Source organism: Rana temporaria, chromosome 5, assembly GCF_905171775.1.
Source record: "Rana temporaria chromosome 5, aRanTem1.1, whole genome shotgun sequence".
In the NCBI taxonomy this organism is placed as follows: domain Eukaryota; kingdom Metazoa; phylum Chordata; class Amphibia; order Anura; family Ranidae; genus Rana; species Rana temporaria.
Genome location: NC_053493.1, coordinates 207,214,092 through 207,236,649, shown reverse-complemented (window position 1 = coordinate 207,236,649; position 22,558 = coordinate 207,214,092). Strand labels below are relative to the sequence as shown.

The following is a 22,558-nucleotide window of genomic DNA, read 5'->3' as shown; positions in this document are numbered from 1 at the left end:
CTGATTGGTTTCTAGAGGTTACTGCACATCATTACTGTTCACTGATTGATTGCTAGAGGCTACTGCACATCCTTACCACTCACTGATTGTTTGCTAGAGGTAACTACACATCATTAACGCTCACTGATTGGTTTCTAGAGGCTACTGCACATCCTTACCACTCACTGATTGTTTGCTAGAGGTAACTGCACATCATTAACGCTCACTGATTGGTTGCTAGAGGTTACTGTACATCATTTCCTCTACATCAAATTGTGGGTGTGGCCAAACTGCACTAATATTGAAACATGCCCTATGTACAGAGTGCAGGGTTGAGAGATGCACTACATAAAGAGTGTATAGTTGAAAGGTGCGCTACATACAGAGTGCAGGGTTCAGGGGTGTGCTATGTACAGAGTGCAGGGTTCAGAGGGATGCTAGGTACAAAATGCAGGGGTGTGCTATGTACAGAATGCAGAGTTGAGGGGTGCGCTACGTGCAGACTGCAAGGTTGAGGGGTGTGCTACGCGCTGAGTGTAGGGTTGGGAGAGGCACTACATAAAGAGTGCATAGTTGAAAGGTGCGCATACAGAGTGCAGGGTTTAGGGGTGCGCTAGGTACAAAGTGCAAGGATGTGCTATGTACAGAATGCAGGGTTGAGGGGTGCGCTACTTGCAAAGTGCACAGTTGATGGGTGCGCTACGTGCTGAGTGTAGGGTTGGGAGGTGTGCAAAGTGCAGGGTTCAGGGGTGAGCTATGTGCAGAGATGCATTATGTGCAGAGTGCAGGAGTGCATCATGTGCAGAGTACAGGGTTGCGCTATGTGCAGAGTGCAGTGGTGTGCTATGTGCAGAGTGCAGGAGTGTGCTATGTGCAGAGTGCAGTGGTGTGCTATGTGCAGAGTGCAGGCGTGTGCTATGTGCAGAGTGCAGTGGTGTGCTATGTGCAGAGTGCAGTGGTGTGGTAGGTGCAGTGGTGTGGTATGTGCAGAGTGCAGGGGTGTGCTATGTGCAGAGTGCAGGGGTGTGCTATGTGCAGAGTGCAGGGGTGTGCTATGTGCATAGGTGTGTTATGTGCAGAGTGCATGGGTGTGCTATGTGCAGGGGTGTGCTATGTGCAGAGTGCAGGGGTTTGCTATGTGCATAGGTGTGTTATGTGCAGAGTGCAGGGGTGCGCTATGTGCAGAGTGCAGGGGTGCGCTATGTGCAGAGTGCAGGGGTGCGCTATGTGCAGAGTGCAGGGGTGCGCTATGTGCAGAGTGCAGGGGTGTGCTATGTGCAGAGTGCAGGGGTGTGTTATGTGCAGAGTGCAGTGGTGTGCTATTTGCAGAGTGCAGGGGTGCGCTATGTGCATAGGTGTGTTATGTGCAGAGTGCAGGGGTGTGCTATGTGCAGAGTGCAGGGGTGTGCTATGTGCAGAGTGCAGGGGTGCGCTATGTGCAGAGTGCAGGGGTGTGCTATGTGCAGAGTGCAGGGGTGTGTTATGTGCAGAGTGCAGGGGTGTGCTATGTGCAGAGTGCAGGGGTGTGTTATGTGCAGAGTGCAGGGGTGTGGTATGTGCAGAGTGCAGGGGTGTGCTATGTCCCGAGGTGTAGTATGTGCAGAGTGCAGGGGTGTGCTATGTCCAGAGGTGTGGTATGTGCAGAGTGCAGGGGTGTGCTATGTCCAGAGGTGTGGTATGTGCAGAGTGCAGGGGTGTGCTATGTCCAGAGGTGTGGTATGTGCAGAGTGCAGGGGTGTGCTATGTCCAGAGGTGTGGTATGTGCAGAGTGCAGGGGTGTGCTATGTCCAGAGGTGTGGTATGTGCAGAGTGCAGGGGTGTGCTATGTCCAGAGGTGTGGTATGTGCAGAGTGCAGGGTTGTGCTATGTCCAGAGGTGTGGTATGTGCAGAGTGCAGGGGTGTGATATGTGCAGATTCCCCACCCTTTCCCGGTGTATTATACCCGAGGGATCTGATCGCTCTCACTTGTAAATACAGAAGCAGTCAGCATGTGACCAGCACCGCAGGTGGCAGAACTCATCAATTCTACATATTAATGCCTCCTCATCAGTGCCACCTTATCAGTGCCCATCAGTGAAGGAGAAAACAACATTTTATAACAAAAACAAAGTAAAACTTTTTTTTTTTTTAAATGTCGGTTTGTTTAGCAAAGAATAAAAGCCACAGAGGTGATCCAATACCACCAAAGGAAAGATCTATTTGTGGGAAGAAAACAATAAAAATGTCATACAGTACAGTGTTGCATTACCGCGCAATTGTCATTCAAAGTGCAAATATAAACAAAAAAAACAGAAGGTTGACAATGCGCTGACGTGAAATAATTGAAATGGTGACAGTGAAAAAAATGAACTGTAAGCTGCTAGCACTAAAAAGTTGTGTACATGTCATTCAAAGTGCGACAGCGCTGAAAGTTGAAAATTGTCCTGGGCAGGAAAGGGGTGAAAGCGCCTGGTATTGAAGTGGTTAAATAATAAGGGACGCTGATTGTTTGCGGATTCCATCGTTTTGATCAATCGGATAAAAAAAAAAAACGAATAGCGTGTGTGAGCGCCATACGTGATTGATTGTGTGGAATCTATCCCCCCCCCCCCCCCCCCAGGCGTGTCATATGAGTTGTTGACTATAAATCGATTATTCCTTGATCAGAAAATAAATAATAATGATAAACTTTATTTGATGTTCAGGGTATTAAATATATTTGAATGTTAATATTTTATTAAAGATATTTGATATGAAATGTAGATGGTGACAAAGAAAAGAGAAGTACATACACAGGGGGATGGATGGATGATGGATGATGGATGATGGATGGATGGCAGGGAAGAAAGGATCAGCTCTGTTTGCTCACCTAGGACAGGCAGGAAGGAATTTGAGAAGAATGAGAAAGTTGCAGGCTTGCTTGGGGGGGAGGTGACTTGGCTGGTGGTGGGCGGGGCTATGTAGGGGGCGGGAGGAGGGAGCTCAGGCTTGGGACTCCACACATCGGAGTGCTGTCCGTCTGTAGCGTGGCTCGGGATCTGTGATGTCTCCATAGAGTGATCGGAGTTTGGTCCATAGAGCCCGGAGATTGGCCGGAGGACACATACACAGGACACAGGAGGGAGCCTGGGACTGAGAGTCATGGCCACTTCTCCGTGCAGCAGCAGTGGGGTCTCCTCTTCATCCTCCTCTGGATTCAGCATGGACACCGGCTTGGAGATCAAAACCAAATCAGTGGAGCAGACCCTCATCCCTCTGGTGTCTCAGGTAATGGCGGGGTGACAACGTACCTGAGCAGTAATACTTCTCCTAGCCTGGGGACACAAAGTGCTCAGCTCCTGAGCCTGCATTCTACTCCTCTGTGTTATTGTGCATGGGGGGGAATAAATAATCACATTGTGCCTGTGGAGCATAGCCCTGGGGGAGGCTTTATTAGAAACATATGTACACAATCATTAGGCATTCATTATGACTGGCCTGTCATCTGATCCATGGTGTGCCTGCCAGGCTGGAGCAACCTTCTTCTATATACAAGTATAGGATGGCCATGGAGCCAGTGCAACGTACAATTTCCATACAAGTCCAGCTGGGAGCTCCGGCTGCATCTGCAGTTCACCCATTCTAGGTGTTGGAGCATCACTCTATGGAAAGGCGATGACCCCTCTGCGGGGTGCGTGTCCGCCTTGTACCCCTCTGCGGGGTGCGTGTCCGCCTTGTACCCCTCTGCGGGGTGCGTGTCCGCCTTGTACCCCTCTGCGGGGTGCGTGTCCGCCTTGTACCCCTCTGCGGGGTGCGTGTCCGCCTTGTACCCCTCTGCGGGGTGCGTGTCCGCCTTGTACCCCTCTGCGGGGTGCGTGTCCGCCTTGTACCCCTCTGCGGGGTGCGTGTCCGCCTTGTACCCCTCTGCGGGGTGCGTGTCCGCCTTGTACCCCTCTGCGGGGTGCGTGTCCGCCTTGTACCCCTCTGCGGGGTGCGTGTCCGCCTTGTTATCATACAAACCCACAGGACACTTCCAAATTCCTAATATCAGCGCTCACTTTTCTCTGCTATTATTACATTTGTTTGTTATATACAAGGTTTTGTATTTATTATTATACAAAACCGATACCTTCTATAGAAAAATACAGACAAAACTGATCCCTTGTATATAACCAAAAAAAATTATTATTATTACTCGCTTTTCTCTGCTATATTAGATTTGTTTGTTATACAATGTTTTTTAATTTTTATTATTATTATTTTTTATACAAAACCGATACCTTCTATAGAAAAATATTAAGACACAACTGATCCCTTGTATATAACGAAGAAATTTTTTTTTATTATTATTATACAAAACTAATGCATTGTGTGTGTATACAAATATTAGAAGACAAAACTAACACCTTGTATATAACTATCAAAAAAATATTTACTATTACTATATTTTTTGCTTAGTTGTAATAAAAGGTGTCAGTTTTGATTATTATTAATAAATAATAATACAATATATATATATATATATATATATATATATATATATATATATATATATATATATATATATTACACTTTTTTATTTTAATATACAAGGTATCAGTTTTGTCTTGTAATACACTATCTATCTATCTATCTATCTATCTATCTATCTATCTATCTATATATATATATATATATATATATATATATATATATATATATATATATATATTTTCCTTGTTTTTATATATAAACAATGCCACTTAGGAACTGCATTATTTATTTACTAGCAGAAAAGCCACCGATGTTCTCTGCATCTTTTATTTAATATCTTTTATTTAATACCTTTTATTTAATCCTAACGTCAAGCCGCTACATTAGTTAGCCATGCATTAATTCAAGCAGAAGTGCTGGGCTATGTAGGCTGTGCAGCGCGATGAATAAACTCTCTCTCAAGCTTGATGGCTTTTTAATCGCCTGGTATGTGGTGGCCGCGTATTATGCAGCATTGTACGTAGACTTTTGTCATCGGTCCCGGCCCAAGAAGAGCTTACCGGTTTAGCCCGTTAATATCCTCTTCGTAGGGACCCTTTAAGTGGACTCCATACTTAAGAGGTGGCATGGTTTCTGTATCATGTGACTGCTGTCTTTGGCTCTCACAGTGGTCACACCGGCTCTGGATTAGAAGCCGTGTCAGAAAGCTGTCATTGACACTTCGGCCAGTGTTTTTGGAAGCGTGCAGCACGCAACCTCAGGCCGCTGTGGACGCAAATGTGCAGCGGCTGGGTGTTATCGCACACTTTCTTTGGTTTATCTTTTGACTTATCTTTTGACTTTATTGCTGGGTACGTTTCAAAACACATACTCGCATACCCATTGACTCCAGTGTTGTCTTACAGTGATCAGCTACTTTTGTTGCATGACGGGTGCCATTCTCCCATTCATTCCTGTGTCATCAGGAGCTCACTGCCTGGAACCATGGGTTCTTGTAGCTGATCCTTGATGATGCACCACTTTGTCCACCCTCCAGTCTCGTCCTCGATGTTCTAGATCAGGGGTAGGCAATCTCGGCCCTCCAGCTGTGGTGGGACTACAAATCCCGTCGTGCCTGTGATTGTCAGGGTCTTGCAACGTCTCATGGGACTTGTAGTTTCACCACAGCTGAAGAACCGAGCTTGCCTACCCCTGTCTAGATGATATGCCATCTCCCATTCCTTTCTGTGTCCTCAGAAGCTCACTGCCTGTTGGGTTTTTGTAGCTGATCCTTGATGATGCGCCACTTTGTCCACCCTCCAGCCGCTGTCCGTATCTACTCTTGATGTTTCTGTTGCAAATGCAGGGGTAAGAGTGGTAGCAGGAGCTGGTTGGCGTAAAAGAATGTAAACAAATCCCCCCCCCCCAAAAAAAAATCATCATGTTTTTGATCCCATAACACTGGCTCCTAGCGGTTCTTTAACTGGGCTTTAATGGGTCTTCTGTATCATGTGCCTACTGTTATTGGCTTTCATAGCAGTCACGTGTTTGAGAACCTGTCCAGCTGGCTGCCAAAACAGAAACTGTGACCAAAAGCTGTTGGTGACGGCTTGGTCGGGGTGCTGGCAGTGCCAGCAAAGAACCTCATGCCACTATTGACAAACATGCAGTGGCTGGCCACTTTTCATACTATCGCATGGTGGTCAGCAAAAGGCTAACTGTAAATGAGTGAGTGAGGCACTTTGCATCCAGTGTCGTACTGATTCTTCAGAAGAGTTGGGTCTTTAATTTTTTCCTAAAAGCCTTGTGGTTTTCTTCCATGCGAATGGTCGTGGGTAGAGCATTCCAAAGCCGAGGTCCTTGGACTGCAAATCTACGTTCTCCCTTAGATTTGTAGTGGGATCTGGGGATTTGGAGAAGGTTTTGGTTAGTTTGGTTATTTTCTCGCTTAAGTATTGAGGAACGTTTTCTTTGTGCGCATTTGTGGGTGAGGCAGAGTGTCTTGAATGTGATCCGATCCTTTACGGCTAGCCAGTGGAGGGACCTCAAGACTGGGGAGGTTGCGGGTAAGGTTGCAGTAAGGAAAAGTTCATTTTAGGAGTGAAGGTCCCTAATAAACTTTTACAGGAACGTGATGACACTTTAGAGCCAGTTTTAAATAGAAGACCGTTATTTTAGCCAATATGCTTTTGGCTTGTAAATAGCCCAAAATACCAAGTAGGTACTGTCCTTGATGGAAATTGCACCAAGAACACGTACTAGGTTTTCAGTTATCCATTGAGGTATCATTAAATAGGAGTGAACATGTCAGCAGGCCTATGGAGTTGTATTAATAACTGAAAAATCTTAATCTGCTGTGTTTATATGATGCTTATGGGCCGTCTGATTGTTCTTTGTTCTACTTAATTTGTAATAAATAGTAAGACATAAGACCATAACCGTGTTGCAGAGTTATTAGCTTAAACTTAAAGATAAGAGGAAACTAGATGATTATTGCTTCAAATAAACTCATTCACTGCTAGATTATAGCCAAGACAGGTTTTGTGTTTGTTTTTTATACTGCGTAGTGAGAAAAAAAAAGATCAGAATTATGGAGCAGAATTCTTCCAAGTGAACCTGTCTTTTCCAGAAAGTGTTTTATTTTTTTTTATTTTTTTGGTTTTGTGATTTATTCAGTCCCACGAACAGCAAAGAAAAGTGTGACATCCTTTTATGTACTGCTGTACTCAGACCAACGTAATTCCATGTTCTCTACTACTTTTACTTCTGACTTGGAAAATGTTTTCATTAATAAAAAGTCGTTTGGCAGAGCTAAGAAAAATGTCTGCCTTTTAACTCCAGCTTGTAATAAAAATGCATATTTCTTATTTAAACCTTGCATAAAGATTTTATTACGGAACTATCGGGTTGTTAAATCACATCTTAATGGGCTTTAAATGACATTCATATCAAGGCCAGCGTTGCCTTAAAAAGTGTTGTGGAATGCTACATAAAAGCTCTTTTCATTCCATCAATTTCTTTCTCTTTTAAAGGAAAACTGTTCCATACTTTTGCACTATGTACACCATCTGGCCGTGTTCTTTTGTTCAGGTTCATGTAACAGTGTGGAGAGACAAAAGTTGGCCATGTACTTGGGGCTCATTTACACTGGTGGTTGCCCATGCCACACATCTGAAATGCACTCTTAAGTATTTGTCTAGCGCTGACTGTTTATGCAGCACTTTACGTGTATTGTACATTCACATCAGTTCCTGCCTCAAGGAGCTTACAATCTATGGCTGGCCAGAGACGGAGCGAATTTCTTCTCCCATCAACAGTCAGTGTTGGCAGGGTAATCCCTCCTGCAGAGCCATTGTGTTCTCTGGGTGGGGGAAGCCATCCCCACCAGTTCCCACTGAACCGGCTGAGATTCGAACCATCTATGGCCAGCTTAAAGTGGATGTAAACCAGATTCATGAAATTTGAGCTGGGCACATATATCTGCAGAATTTTGTTATCTCTTTTCAATGAGCTAAGTCCCATAGCTCTCTTCTGAACGGTTCCTCTCTTATCAGCCTGAGAACTCCTGACATATTTTTTGACTTTTTAGACAAAAGCAGCCTAAATCTTTTGTTAAAGGAGGTTGCTAAAATACAGTAGCAGAGAGCAGCTCCTATTACAAAACAGCTCTGAGAGTCTCTGCCTATGAGGAGAGGGGGTGTGTGCCTTTACTCCAATCAGCAATATTAGCTATCTTGGCTGTATGCCCAGACATCACATTCTGTGTTAACCAGGAAGAGAAAATCTCCTAACAAAATCTGAACTTTCTAAACTGTATATAAATGTGAACACAGCAGATATACATATAAAACCTATGTAGGGAGATTTGGTTAATATCTGTATCTTCTGAGGCTATTCACTTTACTGGGTGTATGGGGGGGGGGGTTACATCCACTTTAAGTTCTCTACCTTGCATGCATGCATGCATGCATGCATGCATGCATACATACAGATACCAGAGCCAATTTACCTAGCAGCATGTCTTTGGAGCAGTGTTTCTCAACCTTCTTTAGTCAAGGCACCCTTTGACTAAATGAAAAATCTCTAGGCCACCCTAGTCTAAAATGGGGTCCTCCATCACATCAGAGTACTCAGTTATCATCCCTCTCACCTTTTCTCATTAGTCACCAGTCTCCCCTCCAGATAGTCAATAGAAGACAGTGATTTTTGCTAGTGGCTATACCAGTTTCTAGCGATAATCGTATGTAAAATCTGCCAAGCTGGCTGAACCCAAGTTGATCAATAAATTCAGCCTTGCCCATAAATGGTTCAAATATTGACTGGTGCTTGCTAAACGAACTGAGATTCAAACCGTCTATGTCTGGCCTAAATATAGGTGGACTTCTGCCCTCTTCTGAATGCTTGGACCGCCCTACATGCTGCCCGCCATAACGGCAAGCATTTTCGTGGTGCCTCTGCCATCTTGCTTCTCATAGTGCATCCTGGTGCCGTCTCGAAGCAACACACACGCACTCAACCGTTCACATTATGTAAAAGAAAATGTGATTCTGCAGACCAGGCCACCCTCTTCTTCCATTGCTCTATGGTCCAGTTCTGATGCTCACATGCCCATTTGTAGGCACTTTTGGCTGTGGACACGGGTCTGCGACTATGCAGTCTAAAACACAAACTGCCATGCTGACATTCTCTGTATTGGAACTCTAGTATCGTAGGTTTCCATGCGTTGTGTTCCTGAACAGTTTGTGCCTTTTTTTTTTTTTTTTTTTTTTTTTCAGATTGGAGAAGTATTTCAGCTTAGAAGCACAATGTCCCTAGGATTTCTGTGTTCTTGGGTTAATCAAGCAAAAGTTGAATCCAAATGTAATCAAGTTTGTAACTTTCCAACTAGGGATGTGTTGCAATTTCTTTGTCCATAAATGTAATGATAAAAGGGGCCTATTGTGTTTTTTCATAAAAAAAAAAAAAAAAAATGTTCTACAAGCTTTGAATGGGCTTGAAAAAGGATTTATAGAAGCTTATTTCACGTTCTGTATAAATAAAATGGAATTCACTGATGTTTTTAGGCAGGGAGGGATTCTGAGTAGCATGTACATCAGGTCTCTGCCATGTTTTGCTGAGTAAACTCAGAGATAGAAATCAATTTCAATTACCCTGATTAAACCTTCTTTTTTTTTTTTTTTTTTTTTTTTTTTTTCCTTCAGTTGGCTGTCTTAAGATCTGACATTTTTGACAGATGCACTTTCCTTTCCTGTCCTATTCTACAGTGAAAGCTTCAGGGCAGTTTTGGTTTGGACTGGGAGGAGACCTCACAACCCCTATATAGTTCAGTGGTTACCCTATCGGATACAGATTGTGTGGTACATTTTGGTAGAACTTCCTATTGCATACATTAGTTTTTATAAATCTTTGGCTCACTATAAATGTAACCATTTGACCATACGATTTCTGTATAGTCAACTTGTACCAAAACGATGCAATATGGGGACATTCCTAGCCTATCCGATCAGGCAGGTCCTTAAAGAATTTCTTGGGATTTTTTTTCATGTATATAAACGATAAATAAGGGAGGACAGACCATATTGGCCCCATAAAAAAACTGCAGTGTTTGTCCTCGAGACACATCACAGGAAGCACCCTTATGGCTAACAGAGGACAGACTTAGAAATGGCCTTGGAAAACTTAACATTAATCACCGGAACCAGATGGTTTGCACCCGAGGGTACTTGGAGAACTCGGTCAAGTAATTGCCAGATCATTGTTCCTAATTTTTACCGACAGTCTACTGACTGAATGGCTTTTCTCCAACCAGCTGGTACCAATGAACCACCAATTAAAAATGGGCCAAAATATATCCCTGGGGATTACAGAGCGGTTAGCCTAACATCAATAGTATATAAGCTTTTGGAGGGCATAAGGGACTATATACAATATTTTAGTAATGAAAATGGTATCATTAGCAGTAATCGGCATGGATTCATGAAGAATCGTTCTTGCTAAACCAATCTATTACCCTTTATGAGGAGGTAAGCTGCCGTCTAGATAAAGGAAGGCCCGTAGACATGGTGTATCTGGATTTTGCAAAAGCATTTGACACAGTTCCCCATAAACGCTTACGGTTTAAAGTAAGGTCCGTTGGTATGGACCATAGGGTGAGTACATGGATTGAAAACTGGCTACAAGGGCGTGTTCAGAGGGTGGTGATAAATGGGGAATACTTGGAATGGTCAGGGTTGGGAATTGGGGGTCCCCCAGAGTTCTGTGCTGGGACCAATCCTGTTTAATTTGCACGAGAGTCTCTTCTGTTTGGGACTCTCCCTCCTGATTGGCGGAGACTGCAGTAGAACACACCTAGGAAACATTTAACCCCTTGATCACCCCCTAGTGTTAACATCTTTCCTGCCAGTGACTTTTACAAGGTAATCCATGCATTTTTATATAGTACTGATCGCTGTATAAATGTCAATGGTCCCAAAAATGTGTCAAGTGTCCGATTTTGTCCGCCGCAATGTAGCAGTACCGCAAAAAAATCACAGATCACTGCAATTACTAGTAAAATAATAAAAATGCCATAAATCTTTCCTATAGTTTGTAAACGCTATAACTTTTGCACAAACCAAACAGTATACGCTTATTGCGCCTTTTACCATATGTAGAAGAATATATATTGGCCTAAAGTGAAGAAGACATTTAAAAAAAAAAAACATGTTTGGGAATATTTATTATAGCAAAATTCTTTTATTTTTTTGGTTTATAGCGGAAACATAACCACAGAGGTGATCAAATTCCACCAAAAGAAAGCTCTATTTGTGGGGGAAAAAAAAGATGTCAGTTTTGTTTTGGGTACAACGTCACACAATTGTCGGTTAAAGCGATGCAGAGCCCTATCGCAAAAAATGGCCTGGTCATTAAACAGTCAAATCTTCCGGTCTGTAAGTGGTTAAACAATAGCAAAAGCCACTAAGAATTCTTTACACCTAAGAAAAACTGTATCACGTTCTGGGATCAGTTTGCCAACACAATCCGTCTTTTGCACTTTGAAAAACAGTCTAGTGTTTCAGACATAACCAAATTATGCAGAGGAAGTTGGCAAAGCTTTAGATATTTACATGCTCTTTATATTTGGCTTGTGTCCAAGTCTGGATTACATTGTAATGTCTGGTGATTACCGATCCACCAAGATATGCAGTGGTAGGATAGATGTACTGTATATATTAATTATGGTAAATGTGATTTATGCTAACACCTATATTTGAGCATTCACATAAACGGGAACCCTTGTAGAGGGGGAAAAAAGAACCTGCAAAAGCTTCACCTTGTATGTAGATGTTGTTTAGCCGTGAGTTATAACAGGCAAAGGTCACTTCTCTTGTAAGGAAGACCTAGCACTGCAAGATATGTGCTTTACACAAGTAAGATCTGCAGACACGCAGGCCTGTATGTTCTTCGTATGTCACTATAGTATACTGGATTCTTTTAGTGCCTTTCCTTCAGAAAGGCTTTCTGACACAGGTCTATTGTAGTTACAGAGAGATGTGCACATTTTCAAGCTTATAAATAAATGGCAGGTTGTATTTCTAAACCACTCAGTTGCTGACAAGTACATAGTCTGTAAATAATACTCACCCAGTGTTCTGAAGTGCTGCAGTGCTTATTTACTACCCCATTGCTGGATGTGTTCCACAACTAGATCTGTTGTAGTCGCTGGATCTGGGTGACAGTTTGACTGTTATAGCTGTATCTGGTAAAAGCATGTAAAGGGAACAGCTTCAAACATTTACCGTATGTCCTTCTCTTAATCGGATAAAGCAGTAGTATACCACAAAAAAAAAACTTCCTCTTGCAAGTACAAAACACTATTAGATTTTCTGCCAATTTTTGTCTTCATATTTACCAAAACCATGTAGTGCAAGAGCCTGCCTGATTGCACACAAATTGCAACTCTTTAAGGTTTGACCTCACATTATATGGTTTTGGTAAATCTGAAGACAAAAATCTGCAGAAAATCTAATTGTGTGTGTGTATTTTTATTTTTACCTTTTTCACATTAATATACTTTTTATAAGGGATAAAAAAAAAAAAAAAATCACAGGTGTGGATTACTGTTGAAAATCACTATTGGTCGGTCCAACTTTTGGAGCCCACAGGTACATTTAATACATGTTTTCTTTCAGATCACAAAGAAGGTCCAGAAAGCCTTAGTGTCCTTGTGTTTTTTTTTTTTTTTTTTTTTCTCTCATGCTTTTGGAATCCTTAAATTGATTCTCTATAGAAAGTTTGGAATTTTAAGCAATCTTTTTTTAATGGATAGTTTAAGTTTATTGAAGATGCAACCTTACAGAATAACTTAGATTGTCAGGCTTTATACATTTCTGAAAAATTGTTCTCAAACTTGCATATTTCTACACGGGTATAAGCAGTGGCAATGAAATGTACACAGAAAATGCCCTGGACCGGCATTAATGAGAGTAAACGATACCTCATTGGTATCGGGGTAGGGGATGATGCCTCGTTATTGTGTCAGTGGGAGGAATGGTGCCTTAAAGGAGTTGTTAAGGACATTTTTTTTTCACCTTAATGCTTTCTATAAAAAAACATCAGATGATGCCGCCACCCTCCCGAGCCCCCGTTTTACTTACGTGACCCTTCGAAAGTCCCGCGCTCGCCCCCGTAATCCTCTGAGTCGAAGCCCGGCAGTTGATTGGCTGCAGTGGATGTATTGAAAGCAGCGAAGCCATTGGCTGGCGCTGCTGTCAATCACATTTAATGACGTGGGGGCGGGGCCGAGTGATACAGTGGCGCTATGGTCGCCACTGTATCACGGAAACGCGCCTGCAACAGTTACACACCATGCGAGCTTGCTCGCATGTCTGTGTGTAGTTGCTGCGGGGAGGAGCCGCGATAGCCGCCGAGGGACCCCAGAAGACCAGGTTCGGGACCACTCTGTGCAAAACGAACTGCACAGTGGAGGTAAGTATAACATGTTTTTTATCTTAAAAAAATATATACATTTTCCTTTACAACTCCTTTAAGGGTTGGATAAAGGCAAGCAGTTTGGAGACCCCTGTCCTGGATGAGAAGCATTATATTTTTTATACTCCGGAGGGAGACTTTTTGGGCTTTTTATTTTTTCTCCTAAAGTTACTAAGGTTACTGAATTGTTGCGACCTTCCCTTGTGTCTCAGCAAGATTATGCAAATTTTCTCTTGCCACTTAGTTACAGATTAATACTATATGCCACCATATTTCCGAGTAGAAATGATGAATGGTGCTTTAATTACAAAGGAAATGAAATCTGGCAAATTATCTGAAATGATACTTGAGGTTCTGTGGCTAGATGTTGAGTTCTCCTATTTCCTTTAAACGGCGAGCAGAGAGACATTTGTCTAATTAATAGAACGATGTAAACTTCCTGGTGTTGGCATACTGCTTCCTGTAGATTACCGTGAACTTCCTGATTGGATATGGCTTGGCAGGTTATGTTGTTCCATTTCTGCTCACAGGAATCGTTTGTGTCGTTTAGGACAGCTACTTCAAACAAAGTGTGTGTTTAATATGCTTGCTCCCAGATACCAACGTAACATAAATATGTTTGACAGCTATGAGCAAACTGTCTGTGGTAGACGTAGGAAAGTATAATGCCAGTTTTGAGTAATGCTTCATGACGGATTATATCCTTGTTTTGACAATCAAAACAAAATTCATTTGGGAGTATTTGTTTCGTTTTCTTCGGTTAGCTAAAGCTACAATGTGACAAAAGTAGCTCCCCGAGGACCCAGTATCACTATTGTGCTGTGGTAACGCGTGCAATGCTGAGATGTGGTGTCGTTCGTTGTGAATTACACCACAATGCACCTTAAAACAGCTTGTGCACAACAGCACAGTACAACATGTATGTTTTCTGTATAAGTTGTAGTGGTTTTAACCCATTCATTTTTATTGACCTTTGTAACACAATGTAGTACATGACAAAATAAGGATATGATGCGACTGGGCCCTTTAAATTACGCTCTTGGCATGGATGCCCACCCATGTGCATGGGGCATTAATACTTTAAACTTTATCCATGGACCATGATGCAGGCATAGCTGAGGTTGTTGTAAAAAATAGAGTTAAACAAATATGCATTTTTTTTTACTGCAGAACACCAAGTGATCTGTTCTGATCTGTACATTAATGATTTCAGCTTTATTTTATTTGGAATTCCGAATGTCTTTTCCATAAAGCCTCACTTGTGTGCTTCCAGTACAAGTAAATGACATAACTTGTCACACTATTCAAACTAAATTATCTTCAGACACTTCTTCTGTTTAGCATATCTTTTCTTGTGTTCCCCATTTCAGATTACATTTGTATTGTACCTACTTGTGGAACAAATTCAATTGTTTACACATGCATGCTATGCTTATCTATATTGCAAAATTTGGAGCTCTTCTGCATCCTATTGTCCAGCGTATTTTCTCGTAATAGGAAAAGATTTCTAGTTTAGATATGCTTGTCTTTTAAGATTTAATGGCTTCGCTCGCATCCCAATTTATTGTGATACCAGTCGGTGGGATGTTTCTTTTGTATTGTCGCATCATCTGCAGCTTGGCATAGTTTGTGTGAGATAGAGAGTGTGTGTGTGTGTATGTATATGTATATGTATATATATATATGTGTGTGTGTGTATATGTTTTTTTTTTTTTTTTTTTATTATTTGTGTGTGTGTGTGTGTGTGTGTAATACGCGTAATAAAAAATTATAGATTATTTTTTTTTTTATGTGTTGGGCCTGTCGGCATGACTATATGTATATTTAACTGATCTATTTACACACTTGTGACCATCTACTTCACAAAATATATATCGGTGAAACTGGCACAAATACACTTTTTTACAGAGGCTCCTAGGACACACATTGTGCCTGGTACACACTATCAGTTTTTCCTTTTTTTTTTTTTTTCGTTCAACCCAGTGGGCTGAAGGGGGAGGGGGAATACTGAGGAGCTTGGGAGGAGATCTTGTACTAACAATTTGATGTAAGTTCAACGATCTCCCCTAAATTTTTGTGTTCTGCCAGGGGGAAACTTCACTGTTTCAGGGATGCCAGAGACTGGTGGGCAGTTGTGTAAAACGCCTTCAAAGAGTCGTTCCTGCTATAGAGGGAAATGCCAGCACCGCTAGTGAAGAGGGGAAATCTTTTAAATTGATTTACCTCTTTGTACCTGGTAAAAGAAGCCTTGGCCAGGCCAGATGTCCACAAATTGACATCTTTGAACTATGCTGCTGAAACTTCTCTGCCAAGGTTGGCTAAGAGTGTCCTCCTCGGTCCCACTGTATGAATTCTTCCTCCTCCACCCATTCTTGTCCCTTTCACCATTTGCCTGTGAATCTTAAAGCGGAGCTCCACCCGGATTTAAAGACCATCGTAATAATATTACTGCTCCAAAACAATGCCTAAACGTATATTTTTGTTTAAGAAAAATGTACAGTACCAGCTGTCTTCGTTCGCCTTCTGGTCTGCAGCCTTCGGGTTTTCCTCGTGTTTTTCTTTATTTCCTGTACCGCAGTGTCTTCTGGGAGCTTGTGTCATAGCTCCCTCGTGATCATATTCTGGCCTGTTAAATTACCATGCCTGCCATTGTTATGGCATCACAGACGCTGACGCCGCTGCTCAGCGCTGCATGCGCGAGATCGAGCGGTGGATGCTGGGACCACAGCATCACCACAACCAGGAAGTCCCTGCCCGATTGTAATGCCCACACTAAAAATGGCAACGGAGGAATATACGTGTTTATTCATCACACAGAGAGAGGAGCGGACGTTAGAGAGGAGATAAGTAAGTTTATTTAAGCCCTGCAATTAGCTATGTAACTACACAAAAAAAATAAAAAAAACGTAATTGCATGGGAGATCCGATTTTGCCCCCAAGGAAGGCTGGACTCCAAAGTACATTTTAATTATGATTTTAGTTATTTGCTATCTACTTGTGTATTATTATTCTTAGTATTATTATTATTATTGTGGTGGTGGTGGTGGTGGTGTTTTATTATTAGTATCATTAGTAGTGCATTAATATTATCTACATATGTGGCATTTTTCTACAAACATGTCAAACGCTTAAATCCCTTTTGTTCAGAACCTGTGCCCGTTTTATACAATAGTGGTAGGCTGACATTAAAATATTATGCAGTTTATTCAGAGTTACTTTAAGCCCTGGTTCACACTGGGTACGATTTGGAACGATTTGAGATGCGATTTGACATGTCAAATCGCATCTCAAATCGGCGGCAATTGTCGGAAATGGCACTGTCCTAATCAGTGCGACGCCGCATCTGCGATTTCAAAAAGTAGTTCCTGTACTACTTTTTGCGATTTCGGGCCGCGATTTACATTAAATTGCGGCCCAAATCGTGGCAAAATCGCGGCCGTGAAATCGCATTTTACCGCGATTTTGAATTCGCAGCAGTGTGAACCTAGGCTGAAGACCCCTTTTTATTTATTTTTTTATCCTACATTTACAAAATGCTTATACAAATTACTAAAGGAGTCTAGCTATTTTGGTTGAGCCCTTTAAAAAATGACTCCAAGTTTAATGCTCCCTGCTTTTGGAGGTTACCTCACTGTTGATAAATGCCCTTGTTAACATATGGGAGCAGGCCATGTTTTTAAAAGCCATATTACTAAATATGGCTGTAAAACTGTAGTTTACAAGGCACGTTGATGTTTAGAAGTTTTCTTGGAACAGTCAGGCAGCATTGCTCTCATTTATTGCTTGCATGCTTAGTGTCTTTTTTGTATTCCTGACAGGTTGCCTGCAGATCCTCTGTGGTCATTTTATCAATGAATCTTTGTAAATATCAGCTATGAATGTACTTGGCATGCTCTGCAAATGCCAGTCTGGTCTCTCATTACAAGGATGTGCTCAGTGCAATGAATAAACTGTAGCTTGTCTTAAGCACTTTGCAAGAGATATCCTAGACCATATACTGTCTAAAATAAGGTGGTTGTTTTAAATGCATGTTTGATGTACAGTATTTAAAACGCTCACGCTATAGAACTAAAGAGTTATTGACATAAGCCTTTAACATTTTCATTTTTTTTTGGACTGTATAATTTTGGGCAAATATTTCTTGGGTGCTGTCTCTTAAAGTAAAAGTAAAACCAGTAGAATTCTGGGATGAACCTTAATAAAATACCCCCCCTCCCCCCTCAACAAATGTGCTGGCTAACCTGTGTAAGAAAGATCTGTATAATTAATTTTACGTTTTTCGGGTCATGTGATCTCCCTTGTCAGCCAGCTGCATCGAAATGGAGGGATCGCCAACAACAGATGGACCACAGGAAGCTTTTGGGAGATGTCACTACTCCCCAGGCATTACTCCTCTCCCCTGCAGCTGGTACTGACAGACAAAGGAGATCATGTGACCAGAGTGGTCTGAAAATAGGCAAGTGTATATACAGTCACTCACAAAAGTAAGTACGCCCCTCACATCTTTGTAAATATTGTATATCTTTTTTGTGACAACACTGAAGAAATTACACTTTGCTACAATGTAAAGTAGCGAGTGTACAGCTTGTATAAGGCCCCATACACATGATCGAATCCATCCGCTGAAAAATCCCAGCGAATGGGTTTCAGCGGATAGATCCTATGGTGTGTACACTCCAGCGGATCTGTTTCCGCGGATATATCTCCCCTGGGATGGATTCCAGCAGATCGAATATTCGCTGACATGCTAAACAAATCCATCCCAACGGATGGATCCGCTGGTCTGTATAGACTCACCGGATCCATCCGTCCGAAGGGATCCCCCCACATGCGTCGTAATGATTCGACGCATGCGTGGAATTCCTTATATGACAGCGTCGCGCACGTCGCCGCGTCATAATCGCGGCGACGGCGCGACACGTCATCGCCAGAGGATTTCGGTGCGGATTTCAATGCGATGGTGAGTACACTCCATCGCAGAGAAATCTGCTGAAATCTTCGAGAGGATTTATCCGCGGAAACGTTCCGCTGGAACGTATTCGCGGATAAATCCTCTCGTGTGTATGGGGCCAAACAGTGTCAATTTGCTGTCCTCGCAAAATAACTCAACTCAAAAGCTATTAATATCTAAACTGCTGGCAACAAAAGTGAGTACAATCCTAAGTGAAAAGGTCAAAATTGGGCCCAATTAGCCATTTTCCTATCCTGTGACTTGTTGGTGTTTAAAGGTCTCAGGTGTGAATGGAGAGCAGGTGTGTTAAATTTGGTGTTACCACTCTCATGCTGGTCACTGGAAGATCAACATGGCACCTCATGGCAACAAAAAAAAGTTGCTCTATGTAAAGATGGCCTAGGCCAGTGATGGCAAACCTTGGCACCCCAGATGTTTTGGAACTACATTTCCCTTGATGCTCATGCAATCTGCAGTGTAGTTGAGCATCATGAGAAATGTAGTTCCAAAAAATCTGGGGTGTCGAGGTTCATCATCACTGGCCTAGGCTATAAGGCAAGACATATTGGCAAGACCCTGAAACTGGGCTGCATCACAGTGGCCAAGAATATACAGCGGTCTAAAGGGACATGTTCCACTCAGAACAGGCCTCGCCATGGTCAACCAAAGAAGTTGAGTGCACATGCTCTGTGTCATATGCAGAGATTGTCTTTGGGAAATGGATGTATGGGTGCTGCCCGCATTGCTGCAGAGTTTGAAGTGTCAGTGCTCAGACCATATACTGCACACTGCATCAAATTGGTCTGCATGGCTATCGTCCCAGAAGGAAGCCTTTTCTAAAGATGCACAAGAAAGCCCGCAAACCGTTTGCTGAAGACAAGCGGACTAAGAATATAGATCTGATGAGACCAAGATAAACTTATTTGGTTCAGATGGTGTCCAGCATGTGTGGCAGCAACCAGGTGAGGAGTACAAAGACAAGTTTGTCTGCCTACAGTCAAGCATGGTGGTGGGAGGGTCGTGGTCTGGGGCTGCATTAGTGCTGCTGGCACTGGGGAGCTACAGTTCATTGAGGGAACCACGAATGCCAACATTTACTGTGACATACTGAAGCAGAGCATGATCCTCTCTCTTTGTAGATTGGGCCGCAAGGCAGTATTCGAACATAACGACCCCCAAACACACCTCCAAGACGACCACGGCAAAAAAAGCTGAGGGTAAAGGTGATGGACTGGTCAAGCATGTCTCCAGACCTGAACCCTATTAAGCATCTGTGGGGCATCCTTAAACAGAATGTGGAGGCGCTCAAGGTCTCCAACATCCACCAGCTCCGTGATGCCATCATGGAGGAGTGGAAGAGGTCTCCAGTATTAACCTGTGAAGCTCTGGTGAACTCCATGCCCAAGAGGGTTGGGCAGTGCTGGAAAATGTAAATGACTACACAAAATATTGACCCTTTGGGCCCTATATGGACATTTTCACTTAGGGGCGTACTCACTTTTGTTGCCAGTGGTTTAGACATTAATGGATGTGGGGACATCAAATTTACACTGTTATACAAGCACTAAACTCACTACTTTACATTGTAGCCAAGTGTAATTTATTCAGTGTTGTCACATGAAAAGATATTTAGAAAAATGTGAGGTGTACTCGCTTTTGATAGATTTTGTATGTCTGTATGCACAGGGTCTAATCCTTCGCCCATTCACCCCCAATACACTTTTGTCTATTGTTATTTACCTTTAAAAAACCTTCTCTTAAGCTGGATACACACTGTACAACTTCTGTTTGATCCAATCCTTTAGATCCTTCAACCATGTAGTGCAAGGTCCTGCCTGATTGCATACAAATTGAAAGTGTTTAGGTTTGACCTTATTTTATGTGGTTTTGGTAAATCTAAAGAAATTGTGTAGTGTGTATCCAGCTTTACCCTTGGCTCACACCTATACATTTTTTTGTGCGTTTTGCAGAAACTCATTACAGTCTTTTTTGGATAAGGCTGTGTAGGATTATTTGACTTTTACCCCATTTATTTTATTTCTGGATTTTTTTTTTTTTTTTATCCCAACCAATATTTGCTACATTATTTTCTAGCTGTCCATTTGTGATGACTTTTTGAGGAGCTTGTTGCAAAACCTATTAAATGTTTTACGTGGCCTTTCCTATACCGGGACTGTACAAATTTAATGACACAAGGAGTCTTGCCCATAGTAACCAAGCTGCTTTTGTATTTGAAAGGATGCAGAGCTGGCTACTATGGGTAAGAGCCTGTGCTCCAGTTTTCTTTTTCATGAAATTTTAATTGACAATAGAACACGGTACATGAACAAAAGAGGTTGTGTAATTGGTAGCAAAAATGACTGATCCTAACCAGCCTAAATGTCAACACTGGAAAACAAGTTTTTGTTTAGGTGTCTCTACACCATGAACAAAATCTAAATCTATCCTTTTCCTCCAGTTTTTTAATTGCTCCACTTGTGTTTTGACCGCAGGAGAGAAAGTCTCCTGTCTGTGATATAAATGGCAAAGTCAAATAACTATATCCTAGTTTGCACATGTGGAAGAAGGAAGGATAGAACGATGCTTGAATGTGGCTTTAGCTCGACTCCTCCCAAGACATGCCTCTGATGCATTTGCCTCACCACAGGGCTTGGACCCCGATGACTGACTATTCCCTGTGGGTGGGGTGAAATGCATCAGTGGTGTGTCCTTGGAGGAGTTGGGCTGGGGGCTTCTTTCACTTTGCTTAACCTCTGCGCTGTTCGTTCCTTTTTTTTCCCCTTCCTTCCTTTCTTTCTTTTTCTTTCTTTTTTTCTTTCTTTCTTTCTTTCTTTCTTTCTTTCTTTCTTTCTTTCTTTCTTTCTTTCTTTCTTTCTTTCTTTCTTTCTTTCTTTCTTTCTTTCTTTCTTTCTTTCTTCCTTCCTTCCTTCCTTCCTTCCTTCCTTCCTTCCTTCCTTCCTTCCTTCCTTCCTTCCTTCCTTCCTTCTCTTGACACTGGTAACTGCACCCACTGTGAGTCACTAGCGCACCACAGGACGATTGCCTGAAACGGCACCCAACGCTTATACGGTTCTATATCCTAGTTTGCTATGCTTTAGTGAATTATGACTGTCTTAAAGCGGGAGTTCACCCATAAAACAATTTTTCCCCTTAGATGGATGCTTGTCTTGTCTAGGGGAATCGGCTAGTTGTTTTAAAATATGAGCCGTACTTACCGTTATCGATATACCTTTTCTCTGTCGCTTCCGGGTATGGGTCTTCGGGAGCGGTCGCATCCAACGCGTCACTAGTAGCCGAAAGAAGCCGAACGTCGGTGCGGCTCTATACTGCGCCTGCGCACCGACGTTCGGCTTCTTTTGGAAAATCGTAACGCGATGGATGCGACCGTCGGAAGCCTCTCGGAAGACTGTCAATCAAAATAGGAACGCCCAGTCCCGCAGCTCATACCCGGAAGTGGCGGAGAAGATGCATCTCGTAAACGGTAAGTACAGCTCATATTTTAAAACAACTAGCCGACTCCCCTAGACAAAACGAGCATCCATCTAAGGGGAAAAAGTGTCATGTCCGGGTGAACCCCCGCTTTAAGTTTTAAAGCAAAAATTAGCATTATTGATGACAATGACCATAAATGTAATTCTGATAAAGTAAACACAAATAACCAATTGTGCGTTTTGTACTTTGCTGGTCATAGCTTGAAAATGACACATTTTAGATAATTTTATTTTTTATAAAAACATTTTTTTTTTTTTTTAATATTACAAACCTTAGCTCTCAGGTGTTATGTCAGTACCAGAGCAAGCAGATACATGGTACTATAAGAATACATTGGAATATATTTTGTTTTTCTATATAATAAAATACTTAGGCCTTATGTACAGAAGATGTTTATAGAAAGTAAAAGTCCGACACCAAGTCACCCTAAAGTAAAATATTGTACTTTTTATTGAAGACCCATCAAGACAGAAAAATAATTACTTCCTACAGTAAAAATGGGCACCTTTCAGCCATATATCCTTTAAAATAACAGACATGTTATACTTGCCTCCACTGTGCAGTTCGTTTTGCACAGAGTGGCCCCGATCCACGTCATCTGGGGTCCCTCGGCGGCTGTCTCTGGTCCTCCCCGCAAGTACTGACCACAGTCGTGCTCGCATGGCGGTGAGTAATTGTGAGCCGCGTCACTGGATGTGATTGACAGCAGCGCAAGCCAATGGCTGCGCTGCTTTCAATCCATCCGCTCTAGCCAA

At 42.3% G+C, this 22,558-nt stretch overlaps 1 protein-coding gene across 2 annotated transcripts in view; it reads left to right on the top strand.

The window, feature by feature from the left end:
• Window positions 1–2,931: 2,931 nt before the first annotated feature.
• Window positions 2,932–22,558, top strand: part of CTNNAL1 (catenin alpha like 1) — a 270,763-nt gene continuing 251,136 nt past the window's right edge. For both annotated transcript variants that reach the window (XM_040353516.1, XM_040353515.1), the window contains exon 1: window positions 2,932–3,226. In XM_040353516.1, coding sequence (XP_040209450.1) covers window positions 3,101–3,226 — 126 coding nt within the window. In that variant the 5' untranslated portion in view covers window positions 2,932–3,100. The remainder of the gene's footprint in view (window positions 3,227–22,558) is intronic.